General features: G+C 43.8%; 1 protein-coding gene across 1 annotated transcript; it reads left to right on the top strand.

The window, feature by feature from the left end:
- The first annotated feature begins 10097 nt into the window (after positions 1-10097).
- On the top strand, positions 10098-25927 carry Amd1 (adenosylmethionine decarboxylase 1). The gene is made up of 8 exons (XM_038339925.1): positions 10098-10523; positions 18574-18660; positions 19686-19812; positions 20522-20624; positions 22014-22056; positions 22708-22945; positions 23030-23185; positions 23808-25927. Exons 1-8 carry the CDS (start codon positions 10414-10416, stop codon positions 23946-23948), a joined length of 1005 nt encoding a protein of 334 aa, XP_038195853.1. The 5' UTR covers positions 10098-10413; the 3' UTR covers positions 23949-25927.
- The last annotated feature ends 206 nt before the right edge of the window (positions 25928-26133 follow it).

Raw genomic sequence — 26133 nt, 5'->3', positions numbered from 1 at the left:
AGATAGGCGTGCCATGAGATCACACCGCAGGTCTCCAAAGGCGGCTGGTCCCAGACAGGGAACCACGCGGCAGGAGACAGACGGATAGGCACGCCATGCAGAGTGAGACTAGATATTTAGTGGGTTATGGAGTGGAAAAGGAGAAGGGGAGAAGAGCAGAGAGGCAGAGAGAAAGAGAGGTGGGTAGGGAGGAAGGGAGAGAAAGAGAGAAGAAAGAGAAAAGGAAGAGGGAAGAGACTGCGAGCAGGAAGATCTGCCTGCCTCAGCAAATGGGCATGGGGGGGGGGGTTGTTTCTTAAAGGGACAGAACAGATCATTACCCCTACCGTGGCCTATTTAACTTTGTGTGTACTTTGTATGTATGCCTGTTGGAGTGCATCTGTCACTGTGCAGATGTGGAGCCAGAGACCAACTTTGCAGTAGCAATTCCCTCCTTCTGCATGGGGTCCCAGTGATCATGCTAGGGTCATCAGACTTTGCAGCAAGTGCCCTAACCCACAAAGCCTCATCATTGCCCACCCCATACAACTTTTAAGACAGGGTCTAGTTGTCCTGTAGATCAGGATATCCTCAAATTCATAGAGATCCTCAAGCCTCTGCCTTTCCCAGGGCTGGGATGGGAGATGCGGGTGTGGTGGCACACACCTTTAATTATAGCATTCCAGAGGCAAAGGCAGGAAGATCTTTGAGTTCAAGGCCAGCCTGGTCTACAAACTGAGTTCCAGGACAAGCCAGGGTCAGAAGAGGGTTATCTGTCCTCTGGAACTGTAGTTACAGACAGTTATATATATCATCACATATGTGTGTGTGTGTGTATACATATATGTCACTATTCATATCGACATGAGAAAAAAAACATGTTTTCAACACCATTAGCCTCACAGGTTTGTGCCAACCAGTGGTATGTTGGTGCCTTGGTTGTTGTGACAACTGCCCCCATGAAAAGCACAATAGGGAAAGAAAGGGTTTATTTGGGTTACAATTCTAGGTCACAGTCCATTATCTTGGTGACACTGAGGTAGGAACTTAAAACATCATCTCTACAGTCAGGAGCAAAGAGAATAAACGCATGGATCCTTGCTTGCTCTCAGCTAGCTTTTACTTCTCATACTGCTTAGAACCCTTTGCCTGGGGAACGACACCACCTACAGTAGGCTGGCTCTTCAATCAGAACAATATCCCCACAGACATGACCACAAGCCAGCGATAACCTAGACGATTGCACATTAAGATTCTCTTCTATGTCAACAGTTAAAAACAAGCAGCAGAGTTGGTAAACATTTAACACCTCTTTGATGGTATCAAGTGTAGATGGTGCGGCGGGCTGTGTCCCACCACCCGGTTAGCTTTACCCAAAATAATTACACAGATACTGTATTTATTTAAATACTGCCTGGCCCGTTATCTGTAGCTTCTTATTGGTTGATTCTCATATCTTGCTTTAACCCATATTTAGTAATCTGTGTAGCACCATGAGGTGGATCGCTTACCAGGAGAGATCTTAACCTGCGTCCATCTCGGAGAGGAGAAGCATGGCGACTCACTATGGCGACTGCCTGAAGCGTCTGCCCCACTGCCTTCTACCCAGCATTCTGTTCTGTTTACTCCGCCTACCTAATTTTCTGTCTCTTAAAGGGCCAAGGCAGTTTCTTTATTAATTAACCAATGAAAGTAACATAGACAGATAACTCTCCTCCATCAAGCAAGAGCCCCCACTGCAGTGTTCTTTATCTCACTGAAGTGAATAATTTGACCATAACCAAATTTGTGCTACCAATGTGATATCAACTCACTCCCAAGTTTTCTAAAAATGTAAAAATGGACTCTCACAAACAAGAAAGAAACAACGTCAGCATCTGGTCATTTTTAATCCAAATTGAAAACATGAATGGCTGCAGGGTATAGCTCAATGGTGAGGCTATATGGTAGGGGCCTGCAGACTCCATTATCCTTCAAAGCAGCTTGCTTATCATCTTCAACAAGAGTGTGGCAATGATGCAAAGGTGTTCGGTTGTCCCATAAGGGACTGAAGCACTCAGTCCAGCAGCTAGGAAAGAGCTGAATTCTGCCAGTAAGCTTATGAGCTTGGAAAAACCCTTCCCAGGTTGAGTCTCGAAATGCGAGTGCAGGGTGGGCTATGAGGACTGAAAGTTCTGAATGTCACAGCCCCCTGAATTCATAACTTGATATCCCACTCCCCATGTGATATTAATATAGGTCTTCAGAAAGTCCATAGGTTTTTAGGTTGGAATCCTCCTGAGTGGAGAGAAAAGGAGAAGGAGGAGGACTCTGATAGCTTTTGAATCTTCTTCCCCATGCAGTGGTGGTTCTTGGCAGAGGGCCCTCCCGGGAACCCAACTCTGGCACCCAGTTTGGGACTTTCTGTTCCAGAACCATGAGAAACAAACTCTTATTGTTCCTAAGGTTCTCTGTACAGTCTTCTACCATAGCAGCTCAAACTGATTAAAAGAGCCTTGTAAAAGACCCTGGGGTAGAGACTGCAGCTAGGCCACATGGAACTCACGATCCACAGAAAGAGGGAGACAGTGAAATAGGTGTATTTTATGCCACTAAAATTTGTATGATTTGTTTGTTATGTAGCAATAGATAAGTAACAGCACATACAGGAGTATATGTTATGCAGAATTGTATCTTTTTTTGTTTGTTTGTTTGGTTTTTTTTTCTTCAAGACAGGGTTTCTCTTTGTATCCTTAGCTATCCCGGAACTCAGTCTGTAGACCAGGCTGACCTTGAACTCCCAGAAACCACAAGCTTCTGCCTCCAGAGTGTTGGGATCAAAGGTGTGTGTCACCACTACCTAATCATCTCTTTGTTTTGTTTTTTTTGTTTGTTTGTTTGTTTGTTTTTCGAGACAGGGTTTCTCTGCAGCTTTTAGAGCCTGTCCTGGAGCTAGCTCTTGTAGACCAGGCTGGTCTCGAACTCAGAGATCCACCTGCCTCTGCCTCCCGAGTGCTGGGATTAAAGGCGTGCGCCACCACCGCCCGGCTCCTAATCATCTCTTAATGCCAGTACATTGGCAGCAACCAAATTTAGGAAAGGACCAATTTTGTTCAAACTATGGCACAAATCAAACTGATGCTCTCTGCAGATCATGTTTGTATGCAGAAATTGCTTGTTCTCTAACTCTTGAGTTCCTCTTTGTGCAGGGCAGAATGTGGCGAGACATGCACAAGTTTCAGTCATGAGAACAAAAACTGCATCTTTCACTGATTAGAGTACTGGGACTTTAAGGGAAGACGGAGCCCTGTAAATTAAGAAGCCTATTGTGGTTAGTATTCATTGTCAGCAGGACTAGATTCTGAGTTAACTAGAAAACACACCTCTAGAAATGTCCCTGAAGATGTTTCCAGAGAAGTTTAACTGAAGAGGGATGACCCACCCTGAATGTGAGCATCACCATCCCATGGACTGGGGTACCCACCCTGAGTGTGGGCGTCAGCATCCCATGGACTGGGGTACCCACCCTGAGTGTGGGCGTCAGCATCCCATGGACTGGGGTACCCACCCTGAGTGTGGGCGTCAGCATCCCATGGACTGGGGTACCCACTCTGAATGTGAGCATCACCATCCCATGGACTGGGGTACCCACCCTGAGTGTGGGCGTCAGCATCCCATGGACTGGGGTACCCACCCTGAGTGTGAGCATCACCATCCCATGGACTGGGGTACAAGGATGGATAAACAGCAGGAAGCGAGTGTCTTGGCTGCTGATGCAATGTGACCAGCCGTCTCACATTCCTGCCAGCATGTCTTCACTGCAAGATGGACTGCAGTATATTCCCTCTTAAAGCGTTAACTACAATGAACCCTTCCTTCTTTATGTAGCTTTTGTCAGGCATTTTGTCACATCAACAACAACAACAAAAAGTAATATGGAGCCAGGGAAGGTGTGACACATGCCTGCTATTCCTGCACTGGCAAGAACAGAGCAGGAGCAGTGAGTTCCAGGCTAACATAGCCTGGGTGACATAGATTACGTCTCAAACTTTAAAAACGCAGTTCAGGTTGTATGAAGTCTAAGACAGCTATTTATCACTGACATCTGTGTCTCTGTGTTTGACACCATTTTATGTGTCTCTCCTAGATTAAAGTCCTGAACTTTTATTGCTGTTTTCATAGCCCTGGCTGGTCCTGGAGATCACTTTGTAGACCAGGCTGGCCTCAAACTCACAGAGCCGCCTTCCTCTGCCTCCTGTGCACTAGGATTAAAGCATGTGCTATCTATCAGCAGTTCTGTCCTCAAGTTTATCTTAAGGTCAAGTGAGCTTTTTTGGCTTCTACTAAATCACAAGGCTAGGGAAGAAAAAGGCACCAGAATCTTGGTTTTAGTTATTTAGTGGGGCGGGGATGGGGAGGACATGCCATAGACCCCATGTCGGGGTTAGAGGACATTTTGACAGCTTGTAGGAGTTGGTTCTCTCCTTCCAGTGATGTGGATCCTGAGGATGGAATTCAGGTCATCAGGCTTGGAGACAAATATCTTTTCTTGCTGAGCCATCTTGCTAGCGCAGATTACCCCAACATTTTGGAGTCTGTTGATTTGATGGCTGCCTACTTCCCTCTGCGACTACAAATGGTTCTGCAATCCCTTTTCGGATGGAACCATGTCCTGGTGAACACTGTACTTTAGGAGCAGGCGCTACCCTGAATGTACGTTTCTGAGCAAGGGAGGGTCTTCCCTAGAGGCTTGAAATAAATGACTCTTGTTTCAGAACTGTTTTTTTCCTTTCTTTTTATATCAACACACCCCACGAGAAAAACAGGTTAGCAATCTCCTGAGGCAGAACTGTCCATTTACTCTGGACCATCTGCCTGCCTCTGCATGTTATGCCAGGATAAACAGACTTTAATCTTTTTTGAATCACTGTGTTTGAGGATCACCACATCTGCACCCTCCATCACAGGTAAGCTCCCAGAAGAGACCTTTCAACTAAACCTCAAATTACTAGAATAAGCAAGCTGAGGCAGATCTGATGACTCATGCCTGCAATCCCGGTGCTCAGGAGGAAGACGAAGAGTTTGAGTCCAACCTGGGCTACATGCTGACAACATGTCTGTCTCAGCAGATAAAAACGAAGGAGTGAACAAGTCCTACAAAGAGTAAAAGAAAGATAAATTCATTTACCTAAAGGTAGAAAGGCTGGTATGGCTTTGACGACAGAGTGAATGATAGAGATGATGGTGGTGGCGCAGTCTTCAGGATGGGCTCCCACACAGGGCCAGTGTGATGGCCAGTCTTACCTGTCCCCTGGGAAGAGGACCTCAATGAAACACCGTCTAGGTAAAGCTGTTCTGTGGGCTTGTCTGTGACTATCTGTCATGACTGCCTTAACTGAGCTGGGAAGACCTAACCCACTGTGGGCAGTACCATTCCTCAGGGTTATATCCTGAACTGTTAAAAGATAGGGAAATTGGGCTGTAAAGATAGCTCAGTGGTTAAGAACATTGTTGCTTTTTATAGAGGACCAGGGCTCAGTTCCCATCATCCATGTGGTGGATCATGTAACTCCAGTTCTTCTTCCAGGCTCTCTTCCAGCCTACAAGGACACACCAGGAGCATTGGCACACATAAATTCATGAAGGCATTTATTAAAAAAGATAGATGATAGGATCTTTAAACAAAAAGAGAAATGGCGCCAAGTAGAACCAGCGTTTATAGCCACCCCTCTCCGCTCTTCACTGTGGATGTAACTGAGGCTTCAAGTTCCAGCCACTGCAACGCCAATGTCCCTGCCGTGACGGACTATAACCTGGAATTGTGAGCAGAATAAATCCCTTTCTCCAGTAAGGTGGGGTTCTGTTCGTTTGTTTTGGTTTCGGTCAGGGTATTTTAGAAATGAAACTAGGATAGCTAAGACAACACAGCTTTTGCTCTCCCCTTCCCTTGGTTTTTGAGACAGGGTTTCTCTATGTAGCCCTGTCTGTCCTGGAACTTACTATGTAGACCAGGCTGGACTCAGAATCAGTGATCTACCTACCTCTGCCTCCCAAATGCTAGAATTAAAGGTGTGTGCCCCAACATGAAGTTTTAAATTCATTGTAGGTGTGTGGAGAACTTTTCCAAGTGTCAAAACTAGGCTTGTACTCTAAAAAATGTCACTTTCTGCCTGTAGTCAATCAACTGTCGTGGCTAAGAGACTGCAACAGGCCAGGGGACTCGTCTAAGGACTCAGAGTGTGATGATGGGAGAAGTGAGGACAGAGAAGAGAGAACAGATCTTGGAAATATTGTAGGTTCTTGACAAGCCCTGGTAACTGATTGCACTTAAGGAACTACGGGAAAGAGAAGATCAAGGACGTCTTTGGGTTTGCGCAACCACAGTTGCAGATGAACGTTGTAGATCACACAGAGGCAAGGGCAGAGGAGCAAAGGTCAGCTAGGGTACTGGGGAACAATTGCGTTTTGTGTTTTTTGTGGGAAGGAGACAGATTTTGCTATTAAAAGAAACATCTTTTTTTAGATGTTAGCATCTGGATGTTCACTTGGCCTTGGAGTAGTCCAACAGACAGGCACCGCCAGGATCTGGAATGAAAGGGAAAGCCTGGGCTGAAGATAGAAATCTGAAAGGTATTTATAGATGGACGAGCCATAAAAAGTATTAACTGGATGAAGTAAGTCTCACCTGGGAAAGACTGCATAGAAAGGGAAAGGCAGAGAAGAGGGTAAGCGCTCTTGCATCGTGAGGAAGAAAATCCAATGTAGAAGGAAAGTCAAAGAGGCTACTACCACAAGAGCCCAGAGCAGTGTTTCAGGAAGGACGGGTACAGCTAGGAATATTTGGTCTAGCATGCCTGAGGCCCTAGGTTCAAACCCCAGCTTTGGGGGAGGGATTGATATACTATATCACAAACTAATGAAAGACTGAACCATTAGGTTTGACCAAATGTGGGCCTTGAAAACTACCATTTTATTTAATCCCCAGGGATTAAAAACCCATTTCTGGGATCTGAAGGAACAATGAAGAACAGGCCACAAATATGAATCTGCCTTGCCACCTCTGGGGGAGTTTTTACAGAAAAAAAAAAGGGTGATAGCAGAAGGGAGAAGAAGAGTTAAGTAAAGAGTTTTAGAGTTGGGGATTGGACTGCCAGAAAAATGGTTCAGTGGGCAAAGGTTTGCCGCCACATCTGATGACCTGATCTCTGGGACCTCTGTGGTGAAACAAGAGGACCAACTTCCCAAAGTTGTCCTCTAATCTCCACATGTAAGATGACGACATACATGCACACACACACACACATGCACACACACGCATGCACGCACACATGCATGCATGCACACACACGCATGCATGCAAGCCCGCAGACTTAGTAGTACAGCATATGTTTAGCATCTGGAAACTCTGGACTCAGTCCCAGCTCCTCTGCACCCAAACTGGGTAAGACTGCAATAGGAGTGACTACAAAGAAAACGAGTGGTTTTGATCCTGGCACTTAGGAGACAGGAGCAGAGGGATCCCAAGGCCAATACCAGCTTAGGCCATATAGTTCAAGTCCTTGGCTGTAATTCTTAGGACAAGAGCAAAAGATGGCAAAATGCTATGTAAAATAAACACTTCTAAAAAAAATTTATTTTTATTTTTTGGGTATGAATGTTTGCCTGTGTGTATACATGTACATATATACCTTGTGCTTGCCTGGTGCCCAGAGAGGAGGCTGCTGGATCTCCTGGAACTGGAGTTACAGATGAGTGCAAGCCAGCATGTGTAGCTGGGAAGCAGGCTATGTCCTCTGGAAGAGCAGCAACTCCTGTAACAACTGAGCATCATTCTCACTTTGCTTTAAAGTGGGAAAGAATGGTTACTGAAAGAAGAGACTCGCCGGGAGGTGGCGCACGCCTTTAATCCCAGCACTCGGGAGGCAGAGGGCGATGGATCTCTGTGAGTTCGAGGCCAGCCTGGTCTACAAGAGCTAGCTCCAGGACAAACTCTAGAAACTACAGGGAAACCTTGTCTCGAAAAACCAAAAAAAAAAAAAAAAAAAAAAAAGACAGACTAGTTTAAGAATGTTGAGAAATAACTTCTGGACATAATCAGTTTTGTGAAATATAAGCAAAAGCTAACTGCCTTCGTTAAAAGTACAAGTGACTTGAGCAATATAATATAATAACAGCCCTTAAGAAAAATGATACATTTTACAAAGAAACAATGCAACTCATTGACACTAGCTAAGTTATCCTGTGTTAAATTAACAGTGTTTTACCTTGCCAAGATTCTTGGCACTTTCGTTAACTTAAGTTGGGAAAAACATAATAGTAATTGAAAAAGCAACTAATTATAAGTAATTATAAGTCAAATTATATTTATACCACAATTAGTGTTTGAGGTGGTTTAGCAGACAGTCTTTACTTCAATAAGCAACCCTCAAATAATTGAATAGCTTGTAAAACACAGAAATATTCCTTTAATCTTTATTCCAAGTATAACCACATCCCTCCTTGAATAACTATTATAATAAATAAGTAACATTATATTTTGTCCTAATCCCCACTTTGAGTTAGATGTTTTTAAGACCATGGCAAACATCGACGCACCTACCTCATCTTATCTCATAGAGAGTGTGACTCCATGCCCTTGTAAGAGAAGAGCTAGCCTTCAGGGTAGTAGAAAGCCAATTTCAGCAGTGTGTTTTCTCTAATGACAATGGGGAAAGGTCACTTTGTCTTTGACAATGATAGTTTTTTTTTTGTTTTTTGTTTTTTTTTTTTTTTTTTTAATTTTTTATTTTTCGAGACAGGGTTTCCCTGTAGTTTCTAGAGCCTGTCCTGAACCTAGCTCTTGTAGACCAGGCTGGTCTCGAACTCACAGAGATCCGCCTGCCTCTGCCTCCCGAGTGCTGGGATTAAAGGCGTGTGCCACCACCGCCCGGCTTTTCTGGGTTTTTTTTTTTTTTTTCTTGACAATGATAGTTTTTAATTTTACAAGATTGGGGACTTCCCCCACCCCATCCCAGTATTCCCAAGTAACTAATAACTTTGTCACCGTCTTTTACTACTTAAGATAAATAACTAACTCAACACTTGACCCCTAATTTGTGCTTTAGTTTATCATAAGTGAAAAGTCTCGGTACCTGTTTATACTATTATTATATATCTTTGAAAATCCTTCTTACGTATTTGAGACAGCAGGGTGGTGGTGATTGAAAGAAATACTTTCAATTACTTCATCCCTTTAAGAATAGCCAAAGACAAAAATTGCCAAACAATCTCGTGTTATGCTTAATAAAGCTAGTTCCTGGAAAGTTTTGCAAACTAAATATCCACCCCGTTGACCTAAGGGATCACGGGGTAATAAAGGTGGCTGCTACACCCCGCCAACTCCCAAGCCTGGCGAGGCACACGGTGGAAGATAGATAGCGCCGGAGCCCTCCAAAGCTGGGCGCCACATTGCCCCTCTCTTTTGAAATAGGAAGACAACGCTTCTGGCTATTGTGTAAACCCGTCGAGAGCGGCATTCATTCCCACATCAGATAAAGCACGAACAGAATTAAAACGCATTCCAGTCCGACCCCGGGCAACGCATACGTCACTAACAAACGTAGAATTTTATAGCCTTGGCAGCGTTCGTCTAGAGGAAGCACATGAAAGAATGGTTTAAAAAAAAAAAAAAAAGCAATCAAACAAACAAAACCCCCAAACCCTCGGCTGAAGCGGGGAATTCTTAGGATCAAAGCCACCACGCCGCCCGAGCAGCGGTCACCGCCCCCGCCGAGCCCCGCAGACACCCCTCAAGGCTCCCTCGTGTTCTCTGCTAACCAGCTGTCTGCAGCGGGGGACAACCTTGTCTAGCTCCCGCTCTCCCCAACAGCTCCACAAGCAACCCCAGCTTCCCAAGTCCCCAGCCGGACAACAGTGCGGTCTCCCGCTCAAGGAACAGCGGCCACTCCATCTGCAACCAAGCTGGTAGTCTCCTGCACTCCCAGTAGGCCCGCCGCCAGCCAGCCGGCGCTCGGCGACGTTTGACTGACACGCCGCTGCCCCTATGAGGCCCCGAGGGCGGGGATATTGCGTCACTTCCTGGCCTGTCGGGGAGGATGCCTTATATAAGGTCTGCGCTCTCGCAGCGCCCTCGCTTACACAGTATGGCCGGCGACATTAGCTAGCGCTCGCTCAACTCTCTCTAACGGGAAAGCAGCGGACTACAAGAGACTGAACTGTATCTGCCTCTATTTCCAACAGACTCACGTTCAACTTTCGCTCACAAAAATAGCCGGGAAAATTTTATTAGTCCTTTTTTTAAAAAAAGTTAATATAAAATTATAGCAAAAAAAAAAAAGGAACCTGAACTTTAGTAACACAGCTGGAACAATCCGCAGCGGCGGCGGGAGCGGCGGGAGAAGAGATTTAATTTAGTTGATTTTCTGTGGTTGTTGGTTGTTCGCTAGTCTCACGGTGATGGAAGCTGCACATTTTTTCGAAGGGACCGAGAAACTGCTGGAGGTCTGGTTCTCCAGGCAGCAGTCCGATGCCAGCCAGGGATCTGGGGATCTTCGCACCATCCCAAGGTGGGTGTGGGGGACCTGAGGGGTGCGGCGAGGTTCGAGGCTCGGCTCGACCTGGGGACAGGTCGGCAGGCGGGAACTGGCTTCTCCCGCCGCCGCCGTTGCGGGGCCGCCTGGGGGAGGGGAGGAGGCCGGCGCGGCCGCGTGCTCAGGTAACGAGGCCGGGGCGGGGGGCGCGGGGCGCGCTGTCCCCCGGCAGGTGTGGTTCGGCTCGGCGTGCAGGCGAGGGCCGGGCGGAGTACGAGCTGGGCGGGCCTGGGCCGCGGGGCTGCGAGCAGGCCTCCCGCCGCGGGCTAGGCGGCCGCGCTTGGCGCTCGGGCGGTGAGATTGGGCGGGAGCGGCCGTGTCGCAGTGCTGGGCCAGCCGCCGCCCCGACGTGCCCTGCAGCAAGCGCCCCGGGACCGTCCGGGGCTTTGCCCCCACGTCTCCTGACCTTGGGTTGTGTAACCTGTTACTGAGGGGAGGTCCAGGCGAGCGCGGCGACGGAGGGGTTTGCCCGCTATTACGGGGTGGAGGCCGGCCAGCCCCGGGACCTATTTAATGCCTTCAGCCGGAGCAAAGGGACCTGGGGCCCCGCTCGCACCCGGGCGGTCACACGCGACCACAGGATGTCGCGCGCAGAGCGGTTGGTGGTCTCCCTGTGGAGAATGGAATCGCGCGTAGAAGTGCGGCTGATGGTGACAATGTATGCACCCGGCGGCGGTGGCTCCAGCTGCCGGCTTTGGGGGCCGCGGCATGAGCTTCGCCGTGTTCCTCGGGGCGCCACTGCCACTGGGGTGGCGGAGGAACCGGCGTGGTCCGGTTCATTGAGAGGCGGACCAATGAGCTCTTGGGCCCTCCGGGAGCCTGGCTCCAGGGTGTGGACCAATGGGCGTTTTAGGAATGTTGGCTGCGCGTTGCAACCGTCTTCTGACAAAAAGCGAGAAGAGAATCCCGGCGGCCACGTGCTGCCGAGACTTTAAGGCACACTGGGAAACGCAGTTCCTACTAGTTGCTGTGGAGGTTTCCATTGTAGGGGGATATGTAGCTGCGGCGTTATGGTTTTAGTTTTCATGTCTCGTTTGCCATGTGTGCCGTTTTCAGTTGTTAACACCTCACCGTTAATCTCATAATAATCACGGAGAAGCATGTTGCTCTCACAAATGGAAAGCTGGTGATTGTGATGGGCGTCTCCTAGAAAATCTTGGTACGAACCGAATGACAGGATTCTCTAGGAAACTACAAAAACATTTGGATGCCTGAAATTTGTCACACCTTTAATAAAGGGAAGATGCTGTTTTCCCCAACCTCATAGTCTAAGATGCTAGAATGGGGCTCTAGAAATGGCTCAGCAGATAAGAGCACTTGGATGCTCTTCCAGAGGACCGACCCGGATTCAATTCCCAGCATCCACATAGCTACGTGCAACCATCAGTTACTCTGGTTCCGGGGGTTCTGACATCCCTCTTCTGGCTTCTATGGGCATTGCACACCTGGAGCACAGGCACGTGTGTATGTGTGTTTTGGGTTGAGGATGTTTGAAAACCACACTTTGTGTGTAACCAAACAACTGAAATTTTTACTGTTTCAGTGTGATTTCTTTACATGCTTCGTAAACATTTAATATATTATAGTCTTAAGCACTCTGCAGCTAGCTTTATGCAAGTAGTAGCTGAAACCTGTTCGAAAGAACTGAAGTTCACTATTTTTCAGTGGCCGATCAAAATAAAGAAGTCGCGCATTGGTTATTTACTATGAGGGTTTAAAAGTGTCTGAAACAGTAGGTGTTAGATAAACCTACCTAGTCAGTGCCTTAACAAGAAGTCTTTTGGAGGAGCCCTGCATCATTTCTGAAATGGAAACACTTAACCATGGGGTAATAGGATTAAGTAAGCTGATATTTACAGCAATCAAGGTGTTAACAGTTTTTGATTCTGTTCTTTTTTTTTTTTTTAAGACTAAGGCGGGGGAAGAACAGTATTAGTGATATAAAATGCTCTGTGTTAAAGGTGTCAATTAGCAATTTGGTATTTTGTGGGGGGGTTGTTTGTGTTTTGAGACGGGGGTTCTTAGTGTTGCCCTGGATGTCCTGGGACTTGTCCTGTAGGCTGGCCTCGAACTCAGATCCACCTGCCTCAGGGTGCTGGGATTAAAGGCATGCACCACCACTGAGTTATTTTTATTTTTTATCCAGACTTTGAGCCCACTCTTGAACAAAATAAACTTTCAGGGTTTTATGTTTAGGACAGTTTCCCCATATATCCTTGGCTGGCCTGGAACTCAATTTTGTAGGCCAAGCTAGTCTTGGAACTCATTAAACTATGTTGTGGTGAGTAGTATTTGATAATCAGAAAGTCCTTACATGTCATTGCTGAAAGTACTGCTTTCAATGGCTATGGAAATGTGAACAGAATGGAAGCCGAAGTTAAAAGATCAACAGACCAGTTAAAATAAAGAAGCAGTCTTTTGAAGCATATAGAAAGAATTAAGAATAAATTTAAAATAGTAAAAGATTACAGAAACACCATGCGTTCAGAGATATGAATTGTTTTTTCACACTTGCGAGAAGCAGAGGGCCACCTTAATAACCAGGCTGTATATAGTTTTAAGAAGGATCCAATTGGTCTTTTTGTGTTTGCTAGCAAAAGCAGGAAATCTAATTCTGTAGAGGGACTTAAGAATTTTAACAGCAGTTTTGTGATAACCCTCAAAGGGGAGGATGGATAGTTAGGAATTGGTACATACCTTTAATAAAATAAAGAGCAAATGGATAGTTGTAAAACCATACAACAGAATGCTACCCAACAATAAATGAGCACACACACACACACACACACACACACACATACACACATATATATATATATAACTGCACGAGTGCTGTTGAAAACAGATATGCTGAGAAAAGAAGCCAGACAAAAGTGCACACTGTTAGATTTCATTTCCGTAAAACAGAAGTGCAAACTCATCTGGCAAGACTGGTCAGTGGTAGATTGAAAGCCTAACAGAAGGAGGAATAGATTGCCTAGGGGGCGGCTTTCAAGAATGCAGTGCTGGGTGTTGTGGCACATGCTTTTAATCTTAGCATCCTGGAAGTAGAGGCAGGCATATTGAAGTGCTGTATACAAGAGCAAGATCCAGGGTAGCCAGGGCTACATAGACATACATGTGCTGCTGAATGGTGGGATTGAACATCTGGTGTTTGTAAGATTTCAGTCTGGCAAGAACTCAAGTGGGTAAAGGTACTTGCTGAGCAAACCTGGAAAACTGAATTTCATCCCAGAAACCCACATAAAAGTTGGAGAGACATCTCCCAGAGTTGTCCTTTGACATACACAAGTACATCGTGGCATGCATGTCGGATACACATAGACAATAAAATTTGATGGATGTGGTGACATGTGCCTTAATCCTGGTGCTCAGGTACAGAGGCCCTGGATCTTTATGAGCTTGCAGTTTGCCTGATCTACAAAGTGAGCCCCCCGCCCGTTGGTCTTGTATCCTTAGAATGCTCTTTTAAGGTGTAAATTTGAATTCACATTTTTCTTTCATTTTGTTTCATTTTTGAGGTGGTGTCTTGCCTGTATATTGCCAGGATTGTTGCTAGGATTTCAGGTTTGCACCACTGCCTGAGGAAGTGCTGCTCACCTGTAATCCTATCAGGAGACTGGGACTTAAGGGTTAGTCTAGAGTTGGCCAAGTACTAGGGTTTGAACTTGATCTCTCTGCAGTGCAGAACCCATTTTTTTGTTTTGTTTTGATTCTGTTTATTTTGGGGGGGTTGTTTGTTTTTTGTACTTGTATAGTGGCATTTCACTTGTATTTTAATAAATCAAACTTGCCTGATGATCAGAAAAGTAATACAGCCACACTGGCCAGGCTTATACACCAGGCAGCAATAACACACACCTTTAATCCCAATAGACACACTAGCTTGCTATAGGAACCAGGCAGTAGAGGTACACACATTTAATTCCAGAATTACAGAGGATTATAATACGGGAGGGGATAGCTCTCAGAAACAGTCTCATTCTGAGATTCCTGGAGGCAGGGTCGCCATTTCATACTGAGGTCAAGGTAAGAGCCAGTGGCCAGCTGACTTGCTTTTTAGATTTCCTCCCCCCTCCCCCTGTAGTTTTTCAAGACAGGGTTTCTCTGTAGCTTTGGAGTCTCTCCTAGCTCTTGTATGTAGTCCATGTTGGCCTCAAACTCACAAAGATCCGCTCTGCCTCTCGAGTGCTAGGATTGAAAGCATATGCCACCACGACCCGGCTTGCTTTTTAGATCTTAAGGTTGAACCCCAATTTCTCTTGGGCTTTTATTAATCATGCATGCTTCGTACTTTGGAGGCAGGGTCCTGTAAGAGGTGGGCTGATTAATGAGCCCTGTCTGAAGGGAGACAGACACTCCTAAATTGTCATCTGGCTACTGTATGCATGTGCATACATTTAGTTTGTTGGTAATAATTTTCCCTGGTAGCTCTTGTAATACCCTATTTTAAATATCTTTGCTAATCTTTAGAGTATTTTACGTGAAGGGAGCACATGAATAAGCTTTAGTTATTAGTTGTTTGGGGCTGTGCACTTGGATTTGGTGCTGGAGGGCAGAAGAGGTCATCAGATGCCCTGGAACCTGAGTACAGGTAGATGTGAGCCACCTAATGTGGGTGGTAGGTGGTGAGCCCTGAATCCCCCCTTTTTTAAATTTTTTTTTTAAATTTATTTATTTTTATCTTATGTGCATTGGTGTTTTACCAGCATACATGTCTGTGTGAAGGTGTCAGATCTTGCAGTTACAGACACGTGTGAACTGCCATGTAGGGGCTGGGACTTGAACTCGGGTCCTCTGGAAGAGCAGTCAGTCCTCTTAACCACTGAGCCATCTCTCCAGTCCCCCCCCCCCTTTTTTTTAAATTTATTTATTTTGGTGGCAGGGTCTTTCTAAATAGTCCTGGAGCTCACTGTGTTGACTAGGCTGGCCTTTGAACTGTAGAAGTCTCCCTGCCTCTGCACAGTGGGTGCTCGTGGAGGAGGTTGTGAGCAGCTACAATACTATGTGTTCTGTTACTTTTGACACAAGGACTCCCTTGGGTTCGGGTTAGTGATGGCCTGAGTATAAGATTCTCAGAAACAGACCTTAGTCAAACTCTGTGCTCACTACTAATTTGGTAGCTTTTGTTGAATTTTAAACAGTGACTAGGTAAACTGAACTTTGAAACCAGCCATTTTACTTAGGAAGTGATAGACAGACAGATATTATCACTTAGATTTATAGATTAAAATCTCAGGCCGCCTTGTTCGGGTAGTCTCTGGCAATAGAGTCCCTGCACCATGACAGAGTGTGGCTCTTCTCATGGAGCTGATTTCATTCTTTCTGCCTACTGGCACCATTCTGTCTCCTTGAGTACATATTTGTTTATTCATTATAGTTTGGGTATTTTTGTTTTGTGTGTGTTTTAGTTTTTTTGTTTTTGAGACAGGGTTTCTCTGTGTTAACAGCAACAGCTCTGGCTGTCCTGGAACTCACTTTATAGACCAGGCTAGCCATGAACTCACAGAGTTCCTCCTGCCTCTCTCTAGTGCTGGGATTAAAAGCATACGCCACCACTACCCAACTGAGTTTCAAGTATTTTTATCTTGTGAATCTGATTTCATAGTCCCTGTGTGGGCACCAGGCATGTATGTTGTACACAGGCAAAACACTCACACAGAATAGTAATAAAAGTCTTTTAAAAAATAGTCTGTAGCTTATGTATACCTAATGCAGTATAAAAAATGATAAAGAATAACGATGTGGTAGAGTAAGAAATAAAGGTCTGTGTAATGGGCCTCCATGTGAGTGTTGAAAATCAAACCCAGGTCCTCTATAAGAGTAGGCATTATTACTTTTAACCACTGAGCCGTCTCTCCAGCTTCCCTTCTGCCTTTTTAGCTGTGTAGTCTTGACTTCGGTGGAATGGTAGAGTATTTGTGGCTGTTTAATGTTAATAGGTTTCCTTTTTTAAGCTATTATAAGTTATGCTGGGAATATTCTAGACCTAACTTTGTGTGTGGGAAAGTGAATCTATACCGTTCCGTAATTTCTGCTCACTTTCACTTTGAGGAAGGCTGGGATTGGAATTCAGCCTGATGAGTACTATGTAGGCGCTTAATATCATCTTGTGATTAGTTTATATGATTATCTATATTTGTTTCCAGACAGCTGTACAGTCCAGGCTGGCCTGGAGCTGCCTTAGCCTCTCCAGTGCTAGGTTCTAAGCATGATCACAGGTGCTGAGCAGCACACAGCTTTCTGACTGGACAGTTGAGTTCTGTTTAGTAAGAGATAACTATTGTGTTTGTTTCCTCCATCTTAGTAGCAGCCAGTCATGCTTCTTCAACCAGTAGTGATGCTCAGAGTAGTCAGTAGTTCGTCTATCATGGGACGAAGGGAAGCACTGACTTAAAACTCTTAAGTCAGTTGGCTTAACAACCAAATGATTTATGAAGGTGCATACATTTATGGCCAAAGGCCCAAAAAAAGAAATGTGGAAAGATACACTTTTTGTAAATAATGCCTTGTTGGAACCTCTAACAGTCTATTAATTAGCATCAGTGGTAGTTTTTGCTGATAAAGGCAGAACTGAGTGGTTTAAGAACACATTTGTCTGCCTTGAAATAATTATCTGCTAGCTTTCCAGGAAGGTGTGCTGACAGGTTTTTAAAGAGGAAAGGTTTTATTGCTGTCCGTGATATAAAGACAATGGGACTTTATAGTTAGCTAAGGCATTTCTGAGTTAGGTATTTATCTGTTTAGAAAGTCCAGTGGAATTAGTAATAATGGTTGAAGATATGTGCTTTATTCCTAATCCTGCACCAAGATTACTAGCCTATATTAACTTTCACCAAATTGGTCTGTTTGTAAGTCTTGATGTTGCAGATTTTAAGCATAGGATTCAAATTGGTAGTCAACAAAACCAACCCATTAGGATCACACTGGGTTAGTGGCTGGAAATGATTAAATTATCAAAGCTTAGTAAAAACAAATATGTGAATCAGATACATATTTGTATATAATTTTTGTTTTTAAAGGATACTTTCTCATTGACTTAGGTCAGTGTTCCTTATTTGGGGACAATTGTTACCAGGAAACAGTTGGCAATATTTGGAGATGTTTTGGTTGGCATAGCTTGGGGGTGGGAGTGGGTAAAGGCCAAGGATGTTTGTACCCTGTGCAAAGAACAACTCAAATCCCAGCAAGGAAGTATAAACTCTAGAATGTAAGTATTGAAGTAACTGTTAAGGTACTGAAAAAAAGCTAGGTGGATGGTAGCACATGCCTTTAATCCCAGCACTTGGGAGGCAGAGGCAGGTGGATCTCCCAATTCCAAAGCTAGCCAGGGCTACACAGAGAAGCCCTGTCTCAAAAGAAAAAGAGTACGATTAAAAAAAATACACACTCTTTGCTTCTAATCGTAAGTGGAGAGCTGGAGGGAGGAGCCCGTGATAAAGAGCGGTGACTGCCCTCCCAGAGGGCATGGACTGGGTTCCCAGTCAGGCTATTGGTTTTAAGTTGAACAAAAAGTGAAATGGTCAGTGTGGAGGCACACTCTTAATAACAGTGCTTGCTCAGTGATCAGAGGCACAGCAGGTCTCTTGGAGGCCAGCCTGTGGACATGTATTCCAGGCTAGCTCAAACATAGATTAAATGGTCTTAGTTACTGTGTCACTTTCTGTTTAAAATTCTTAAGAGCCTAGAAATATAACTCAGTGGTAGAATACCTACCTCTCATGGACCAGGTTCCATCTCTAACAGTGGAGGACTAAGGTATTAAAGAGTAAAATTGGAGGGCTGGAGAGATCGCTCAGTGGTTAAGAGCACTGGTTGCTCTTCCAGAGGACCTGAGTTCAATTCCCAGCAACCACATGGTGGCTCACAACCATCTGTAATGAGATCTGGCGCCCTTCTCTGGCCTGCGGGCATACATGGAGGCAGAATGTTGTATACATAATAAATAGATCTTTTTTTAAAAAAAGTAAAATTGGGTAGAAATAGTAAGTACTGTTGTTAATTGTGGGTTTCGTTGCATTAACAGATCTGAGTGGGATGTCCTTTTGAAGGATGTGCAATGCTCAATCATAAGTGTGACAAAGACTGACAAGCAGGAAGCTTATGTACTCAGGTAAGTGCTGTAGGTGTTGAGTTGCTGTCCAGATTGTAGTCTTTGTGAAATACCACACTTCTACCAGAATCTGTTTTCCATTTTAAGAATCTGGTGTGAAATGCAAATTTTTTTTTTTTTTTTTTTTTTTTGTTTCTAGATAGGTTTTTTTTTTGTTTTTTTTTTTTTTTGGTTTTTCGAGACAGGGTTTCTCTGTGGCTTTAGAGCCTGTCCTGGAACTAGCTCTTGTAGACCAGGCTGGTCTCGAACTCACAGAGATCCGCCTGCCTCTGCCTCCCCAGTGCTGGGATTAAAGACGTGCTCCACCACCGCCCGGCGGTTTTTTTTTTTTTTTTAAAGCCTTGTCTTACCTAGCTGTCATGGTACCCACATCTGTTGGATGAAAGAAAATTAGGTACAAGGTTGGTTTAACCAATAAATGCTTTGAATAATTTATACTGTAAACCTTGGGCCTTGCAATAAATATACATAATACCTTTTTTAAACTAAATCTGTGTTTGGCATGTGCAAATGTTTGTCAGAATGTTTACTGTGCAGCATGCCAAGTATATAATGTTGTACAAAAGAATTGGTTTACTCAAGCTTTGTTATTAAATGAAAAACCATGCTAGAGCAGTCGTGTCCAAGGGGAGGTAAAAGTGTGTATTTAGTGAATAGTGGTGAGCGCACAACTCTACCAGCCATACTTGGTTAGGCTATTGTGTGTGGTATACAGACATAAGAGTGAATGGGAAATAAAATCACACAATCTCAGGGTAAATGCATGTATTCACACATGTTCAGAATCTAACGTGTATGTGTAGAATGAGGAATGACTGAATGTAGGTTATAGACATAACTATAAAAGGATATAGAGCTAATAATTTTTCTAGCTCTAATTTTGTAGTCGATTAGGTTTAGGTGATGGGTACATATAAAGTATATCCAATGTTGATATAAAAACTACAAACATCCATGTACCATTACACTAATTGTATTCTCAGTAATATGTGCTAGGGTAATGATCGCTTGCCTTTCTGTTGCAGTGAGAGTAGCATGTTTGTCTCCAAGAGACGTTTCATTTTGAAGACATGTGGTACCACCCTCTTACTGAAAGCACTGGTTCCCCTGTTGAAGCTTGCTAGGGATTACAGTGGGTTTGACTCAATTCAAGTAAGTGCTTGGACACATTTAAAACTGATAGTGGTTTCTGTTTTGGTTAGATTTCAGTATCTTACCTCAAAGAAAGGAATGTTATTGAAATGTCAGAATTGGTTTCTTTGCACCTGTGGTTGGGACTGAACCGTAGGCTTCACGTGGTGCTAATCCAATGTTCAGTCACTAAACTATACTACCTGCCCTGCTAATGCTGTTTTGGGGCATACCCTAAGCCTGTCTCAAACTCAGTTCTCTTGCCTTTCTTCCGGAGTTCTGGAATTACAGGTGCACATTACTGCACTTAGCCTATTTTGGAGAGTGGAAGGGAGGGGGTCTGGTTTTGGAGCCCTGGCTGATCTCAAACTTACACTCTTGCTTTAGTGTCCTTGGTGCTCAGATTGAAGCTGTGAACCAGCATACCTGCCCCACTAGTATAGTTATGAATAAATACTCAACTATCCTTGTAAGAAATCTAAAACATAGGCACTTGGTGTTGACTGTTATAAAACACTTTCCATGTAAGCCTGAATCGTGAGATCTGGTTTTCCATTCCAGCTTAAAAAGTACATTGCAGTAGTGAAAGTATGCATTTTAGTGTCGTTCTGGTCGCTAATTTGTGCTTCACTGTTGGAATATTTGTAACATTTTTATTTTCTTGTCTTTTCTATATGTAGAAAATTGATTTAGGGGAAAAATCTTAAAGATCTCTCTTCTTTCTTTTAAGAGCTTCTTTTATTCTCGTAAGAATTTCATGAAGCCTTCTCACCAAGGGTACCCACACCGGAATTTCCAGGAAGAAATCGAGTTTCTTAATGCAATTTTCCCAAGTAAGTAAAAATAGAATGTAGTAATTCTTGTCCTTTAAAGTTAGGGATGCAGCTATTTAAAGATGCATGGGTGTTTTGTTGTGATCTCTGAAGCGGGGTCTCAAGATCTTTGAGGTCTGGGGCTGGACTGGAACTCCAGGGATTATTTGAATTATTTGTTATGGGGGTGAGGGGAGTGCTATATTCTATGCTTTGTTTTTCTTTACCTGGGTGTTGAAGATTTCAGACAAATTTTGATTGTGTGTGTGTTTACAAGTTGTATTGTGCACTTGTAAAAGTAATGTCAGTGCTGTTAAGGTGGACAGAATGTCATGGGAAGCAAGACAATGGGGCATGTGCCTGTTGCCTGGTTACTAAGTAGACTGAAGGAGCCCTTGAGCCTCAACATTAAAGGCTAGTCTGGGCCAGATAGTGAGAACTTGTTTCAAAGACAGCAGCTGGGGAGATAGTACAATTAATTGTAAGTTGCTTGCTATACAAGGACCCAAATTTGATCTCCATTAACTACATTTAAAATAAGGACAGGCCCAACCAGGTGTGGTGGAACAAGTTTGTAGTGCTGGTGCTATAGACGCAGAGACTGGTAGGTTCTGTGGCTCACAGCCTAGCCTATTCTGCAGACTTTAGGGCCAGTATCCCAAAAAAATGAGGTATATGGCGCTAAATCTAAGACGTCTTAATAACTTTGCAAAATCACTTACAGGAATGGCTTTAAAGGTGAAAATCTGGGGGTAAGGTATGTGTAGCTCACAAATAGTGGTGAACGCATACTTAGCGTGTATGAGGCCTGAATTTGATGTTCAACACTTCAAGAAATAAAAAGACTTCAGACATTTGCCAGTAATTTATGACCTCAGACACTACGTGCTGCCAGAGAGTGGTGGGTATTTACTTGGTGCCATTTCCAAGTTGGTTTACTGTGCTAAGGGAAGTTTTGAAACAGTTTGGGAAGGATATGTAAGTAAAACAGCTTATCTTGATTAGAAGACTAGGAAAGTAGCCAATTCTCTGCCCTGTGGGAGTTTAAGAAGAAAGTGAAGTTTTCTGGTATAGTTGTATCAACCATTTATATTTCAAGAGTATCAGTGGCAATCCTCCCTCCCCCCCAAAAAAGGGTGTTTAAGAGCAAAGGGGAGTAGCTAGGTGGTGTGAGCAGTTGCTGTTCTTGCCAACGACCTGGATTTGGTTCCTGGTGTCCGCATGGCGATGATGCCATGTGGTGCCAGCAGCTCACACAGCAGACCTTTAAAACAGCATTCTAAGAATTCACCCACTTTAATTTCCCTTCACTGATGTTTTTAATAGGTGGCAAATAATACTGTTTATTGAATGGCTAATAATGAACCATCCTGTTAAGTGAGGTTTTAGATATATCTTTTTTCCTTACAGATGGAGCAGCATATTGTATGGGACGTATGAATTCTGACTGTTGGTATGTAATTTTGATTTGGTTTTGTTGCCCATATGTAGGGGTTTTGAGAAAATGGAAGTATTGTTTTAAGCTTGGTAGCCTATGCTTCCTAATCCCAGCTACTCTGGAGGCTGAGGGAAGAACAAGACCAGCAAAGGCCATGCAGTGAGACAAAGAGGGAAAAGGATGGGGTGTGGTTCTGTGGTAGAGGGAGGGCTTGGATTTCTGGGTGTTTGAGCAGCTATCCACTTAGAACCCTTAAAGAAAGCTGACTCTTCTTCCCTCAGAAGCCATCAGTTGTCACTGGCTTTTCTATTGAGGTTGGGGCCTTTGACACCCCTCCCCCTTTCCACTCCAGGCTAGAATGTTGACTGACTTGATCTTAACAGGCATCCACAGCTGCTGTAAGGTTTAAAGTGTGGCCATTATGAGAGGGAGACATGGGCTTGTTTTGTTTTGTTTTTTGAGACAGGGTTTTCTCTGTGTGGCCCTAGCTGACCAGGAACCCACTCTGTAGACCAGGCTGGCCCCGAACTTGGAGATCCGCCTGCCTCTGCCTCCCTAGTGCTGGGATTAAAGGTGTCACCACCACCGCTCGTCTGGACATAGGCTTCTTGAAAGAATCAATGCTTATTCTGAACTGTCTGCGGGTTATGTTCTACTTCTGTCCAGGTACTTGTATACCTTGGATTTCCCAGAGAGCCGAGTAATCAGTCAGCCAGATCAAACCCTGGAAATTCTGATGAGTGAGCTTGACCCAGCAGTTATGGACCAGTTCTACATGAAAGATGGTGTTACTGCAAAGGATGTCACTCGTGAGAGTGGAATTCGTGACCTGATACCAGGTTCTGTCATTGATGCCACACTGTTCAATCCTTGTGGCTACTCGATGAATGGAATGAAATCGGATGTAAGTAATTAGAATCTTCAGTAATTGTTTTAATATTTATATTTTCCCTTTGTATTACTAATACCAATAAAACTTTCCTCTAAGGGAACATATTGGACTATTCACATCACTCCAGAACCAGAATTCTCTTATGTTAGCTTTGAAACAAACTTAAGTCAGACCTCCTATGATGACCTCATCAGGAAGGTTGTGGAAGTCTTCAAGCCAGGAAAATTTGTGACCACCTTGTTTGTTAATCAGGTAATTTGACTTCTATTTTGTTTTTCTTTTTCTCTTTTGACCATATTAGGAACTTAATTCATGGTCTTACACATGCTAGGCAAACACTTCCCAGCCCAACTAATCTGGCAGCTACAAGTGATAAGACCTCAAGGTGAATGGGGTAATGGGATTGCCATGAACCTGTAACAGGGTGACAGCTGGGTGCCATTCACTGGGATTACTGGGGGCAGAGAAACCTTACATACATTAGATTTTTCAGCAATCCTTGTTTTATATGGCACCCAGTTAGCAAGCTCCTGTTCTACCACTGCTCCCTGTTGACAGCCTGGTTAGAAACTATAAGAGCCTGTTTTTCAGCCCACAAGAAAAAAGATGCCTTAGTTTGGGACTGGAGAGAGAAAACTCAACAGTTAAGAGCACCCTTAGTAGAGGACCCGAGTTCAGATCTCAGCACCCACACCAACTGGCTCACATAACACGGAGATGGCAGGGAATCATACAACCCGTCTGACCACATGGCATCTACACACACAGATGCTGCAGTTAAGAGTGAGATAGTCATCTGTTCACTGTATTACTGCTTTGTCTGAAAATAATCTGGAGATTGGAAGTACTAATGTTTGTTTCCATTTTTCCCCAGAGTTCTAAATGTCGCACAGTGCTTTCTTCACCCCAGAAGATTGAAGGTTTTAAACGTCTTGATTGCCAGAGTGCTATGTTCAATGATTACAATTTTGTTTTTACCAGTTTTGCTAAGAAGCAGCAACAACAGCAGAGTTGATTAAGAAAAATGAAGAAGAAAAAACGCAAAAAGAGAAGACACACGGAAGGTGGTGGCTGCTTTCTAGATTTTGATACTGGGGGCTGTGTTCTCCAAGACCACCACCTTATAGTTGCAGAAAGCCCTAGATGTAATGATAGTGTAATCATTTTGAAGTGTATGCATTATTCTATCAAGGAGTTAGATATCTTGCATGAATGCTCTCTTCTGTGTTTAGGTGTTCTACGCCACTCTTGCTGTGGAATTGAAGTGCATGTAGAAAAGAACTTTGACTGTATGAATCTTTACAACACTTGTGAAAATGATTCAATTTGGTTTATGCACAGTGTAATATTTCTGCAGGCATCATCCAAAATCCCCCACAGACAAGGCTTTCGTCCTCATTAGATGCTGGCCTCAACTGAACATCTGCGACTGTTCTATTAAATTGCTGCCAGAGTTTTTACAGCCAGTTACCTCCACTTTCTAGAGCATATTCTCTACTAATGTTATTCAAAACCAATTTTTACTTCATACAGGTGTTTTATGCAATGGCAATTAAAGTTTTTCTTCCACAAGTTGAGTCCTTGTAAGAAAATGCTGATTCCAGTGACTGTGTTCTGCTGTTTTATCAGTTGTTCCTGCATTTGTGATCCTGTGATGGATTTCTTCTCTCACCAGAGTCTTTCCCTCTTCCCTCAATTCACACCCACCCCCCCATTAAAGCAATACACTATTACACTGGACTTAAAATATCCCCTCCTGGAGTGGGGGGATTTTGAAGATGGTCCCTGACCTTTTTTTTTTTTTTTTTTTTTTTTTAAGACATAATGTCTTATTGGCATGAACTGTGGAAGACAAATGACAAAACTGAATGTATCAAATGAAAAGAATTTCGTCTCCGGGGGTGGGTTAGCAGGGAGAACTCATTCAATACTCAATGGAAACAGTAGGCTATGCAGTGTGCTTGAATTAGCTCTCATGGAGTGCCTGCCATGCCTTCACTAACTTGTTAAGTGCTGACAGGAGGAAGTCCACTAAGTCAAGCAGATATTCAATCCTAGACATTCTGACCTCAGTACGTGCTGTCAACTTTTAACCTGTTGCCATCAGTTTCTACTAAAAGGAAAATTTGATTCAAAACAGGATCTATGGTATTTCTGTCTGTGACTTATACGTTGTATTTTTGTGTGTGGTACATGTGAGCTGTTCTGACTTCACCTGTTCCTGTGTGGTCTTCCTTTACCATGCTGTTCACATGACCAAATGAAAGGCTGTCCAGAGTGAGGACTGTCCAGATAGTAAACATATATGCACACACAGAGAGTCAGTGGGGCTGGGACTAGATAGAAATACAGGCTTTCGAGAGTTGGCGTGATGGTGGCAATTGCAGATATTGAGTGTAAACAGCTGGGAGAAGAGCAAAATGGACTAAATTTCCTGTTTATTGCCCTTGCACTGTTTTCTTGGTGTTTCTGGACTGATACAGTGATGTCTTGTTCCTTCTGTATTTATAATGAATGAAACACTTTTTTAGCGTTTCTAAACATAGAATCTACTTGGTTTGGAATCAAGTGGTTGGAACACTGTCTGGATTTTTACTTTAAGCATGCTGTTGATTGAAGGCTTCGTTGGGGAAGCCTCCAATCAGCTTTATCAGTGTGGTTCTATAGTGAGCACAGCAGCTAATGTCTTGGACTGCTATTTGGAGGGCCAGTGCTTATTTAAGCTGAACTTTGTAACCCAGTAGATTTTGTTGGTTGCGGTCTGATTCTCCCATCTTATAGAATTACCAATTCTAATATTGAAGTTTGCATAGGTTTCTGTGGAAAGAAGCCTAGAAAACAAAATGTAGATTGGATAGTGATCCTAGTTTGATTGCAAGAGAGGAAGTTTTGGTGCCATAATTTCTTCATTGGTGTTGGACTTTTAATCAGTTGAAATGTATTTCTGTACCACAATGTAAACTTCAATAAAAGTTTGCTTAATTTGTCTAGTAACATTCAGAAAGTTTTCTTTTGCTTGATGTCGACCAAAAACTAGAGAATTTCACAAACATTTGAAGGTAGAAGTTTACATACAGCCCTTTATAGATTTGACTCTGAAGCCATCAGTAGGGGTCTTGTACAATTTTTTTTATTGAAGTTTGCTTGGCGGGGACTCTATCTCTGCTCCTGGTCATTTTAGGAGCTTTTTGGTTGGTTGG

Source organism: Arvicola amphibius, chromosome 8 (genome assembly GCF_903992535.2).
Source record: "Arvicola amphibius chromosome 8, mArvAmp1.2, whole genome shotgun sequence".
Taxonomy (NCBI): domain Eukaryota; kingdom Metazoa; phylum Chordata; class Mammalia; order Rodentia; family Cricetidae; genus Arvicola; species Arvicola amphibius.
Note: the sequence above shows the minus strand (reverse complement) of the source record. Positions and strands in the feature narration are given on the sequence as shown.

Excerpts from the sequence above, each read along its gene's own strand:
- Amd1 (XM_038339925.1), top strand. The coding sequence starts at position 10,414 with ATGGAAGCTGCACATTTTTTCGAAGGGACCGAGAAACTGCTGGAGGTC. Across the intron at positions 10,524-18,573 it reads GATCTTCGCACCATCCCAAG|ATCTGAGTGGGATGTCCTTT; the intron begins GTGGGTGTGGGG and ends TTGCATTAACAG. Across the intron at positions 23,186-23,807 it reads CCACCTTGTTTGTTAATCAG|AGTTCTAAATGTCGCACAGT; the intron begins GTAATTTGACTT and ends ATTTTTCCCCAG.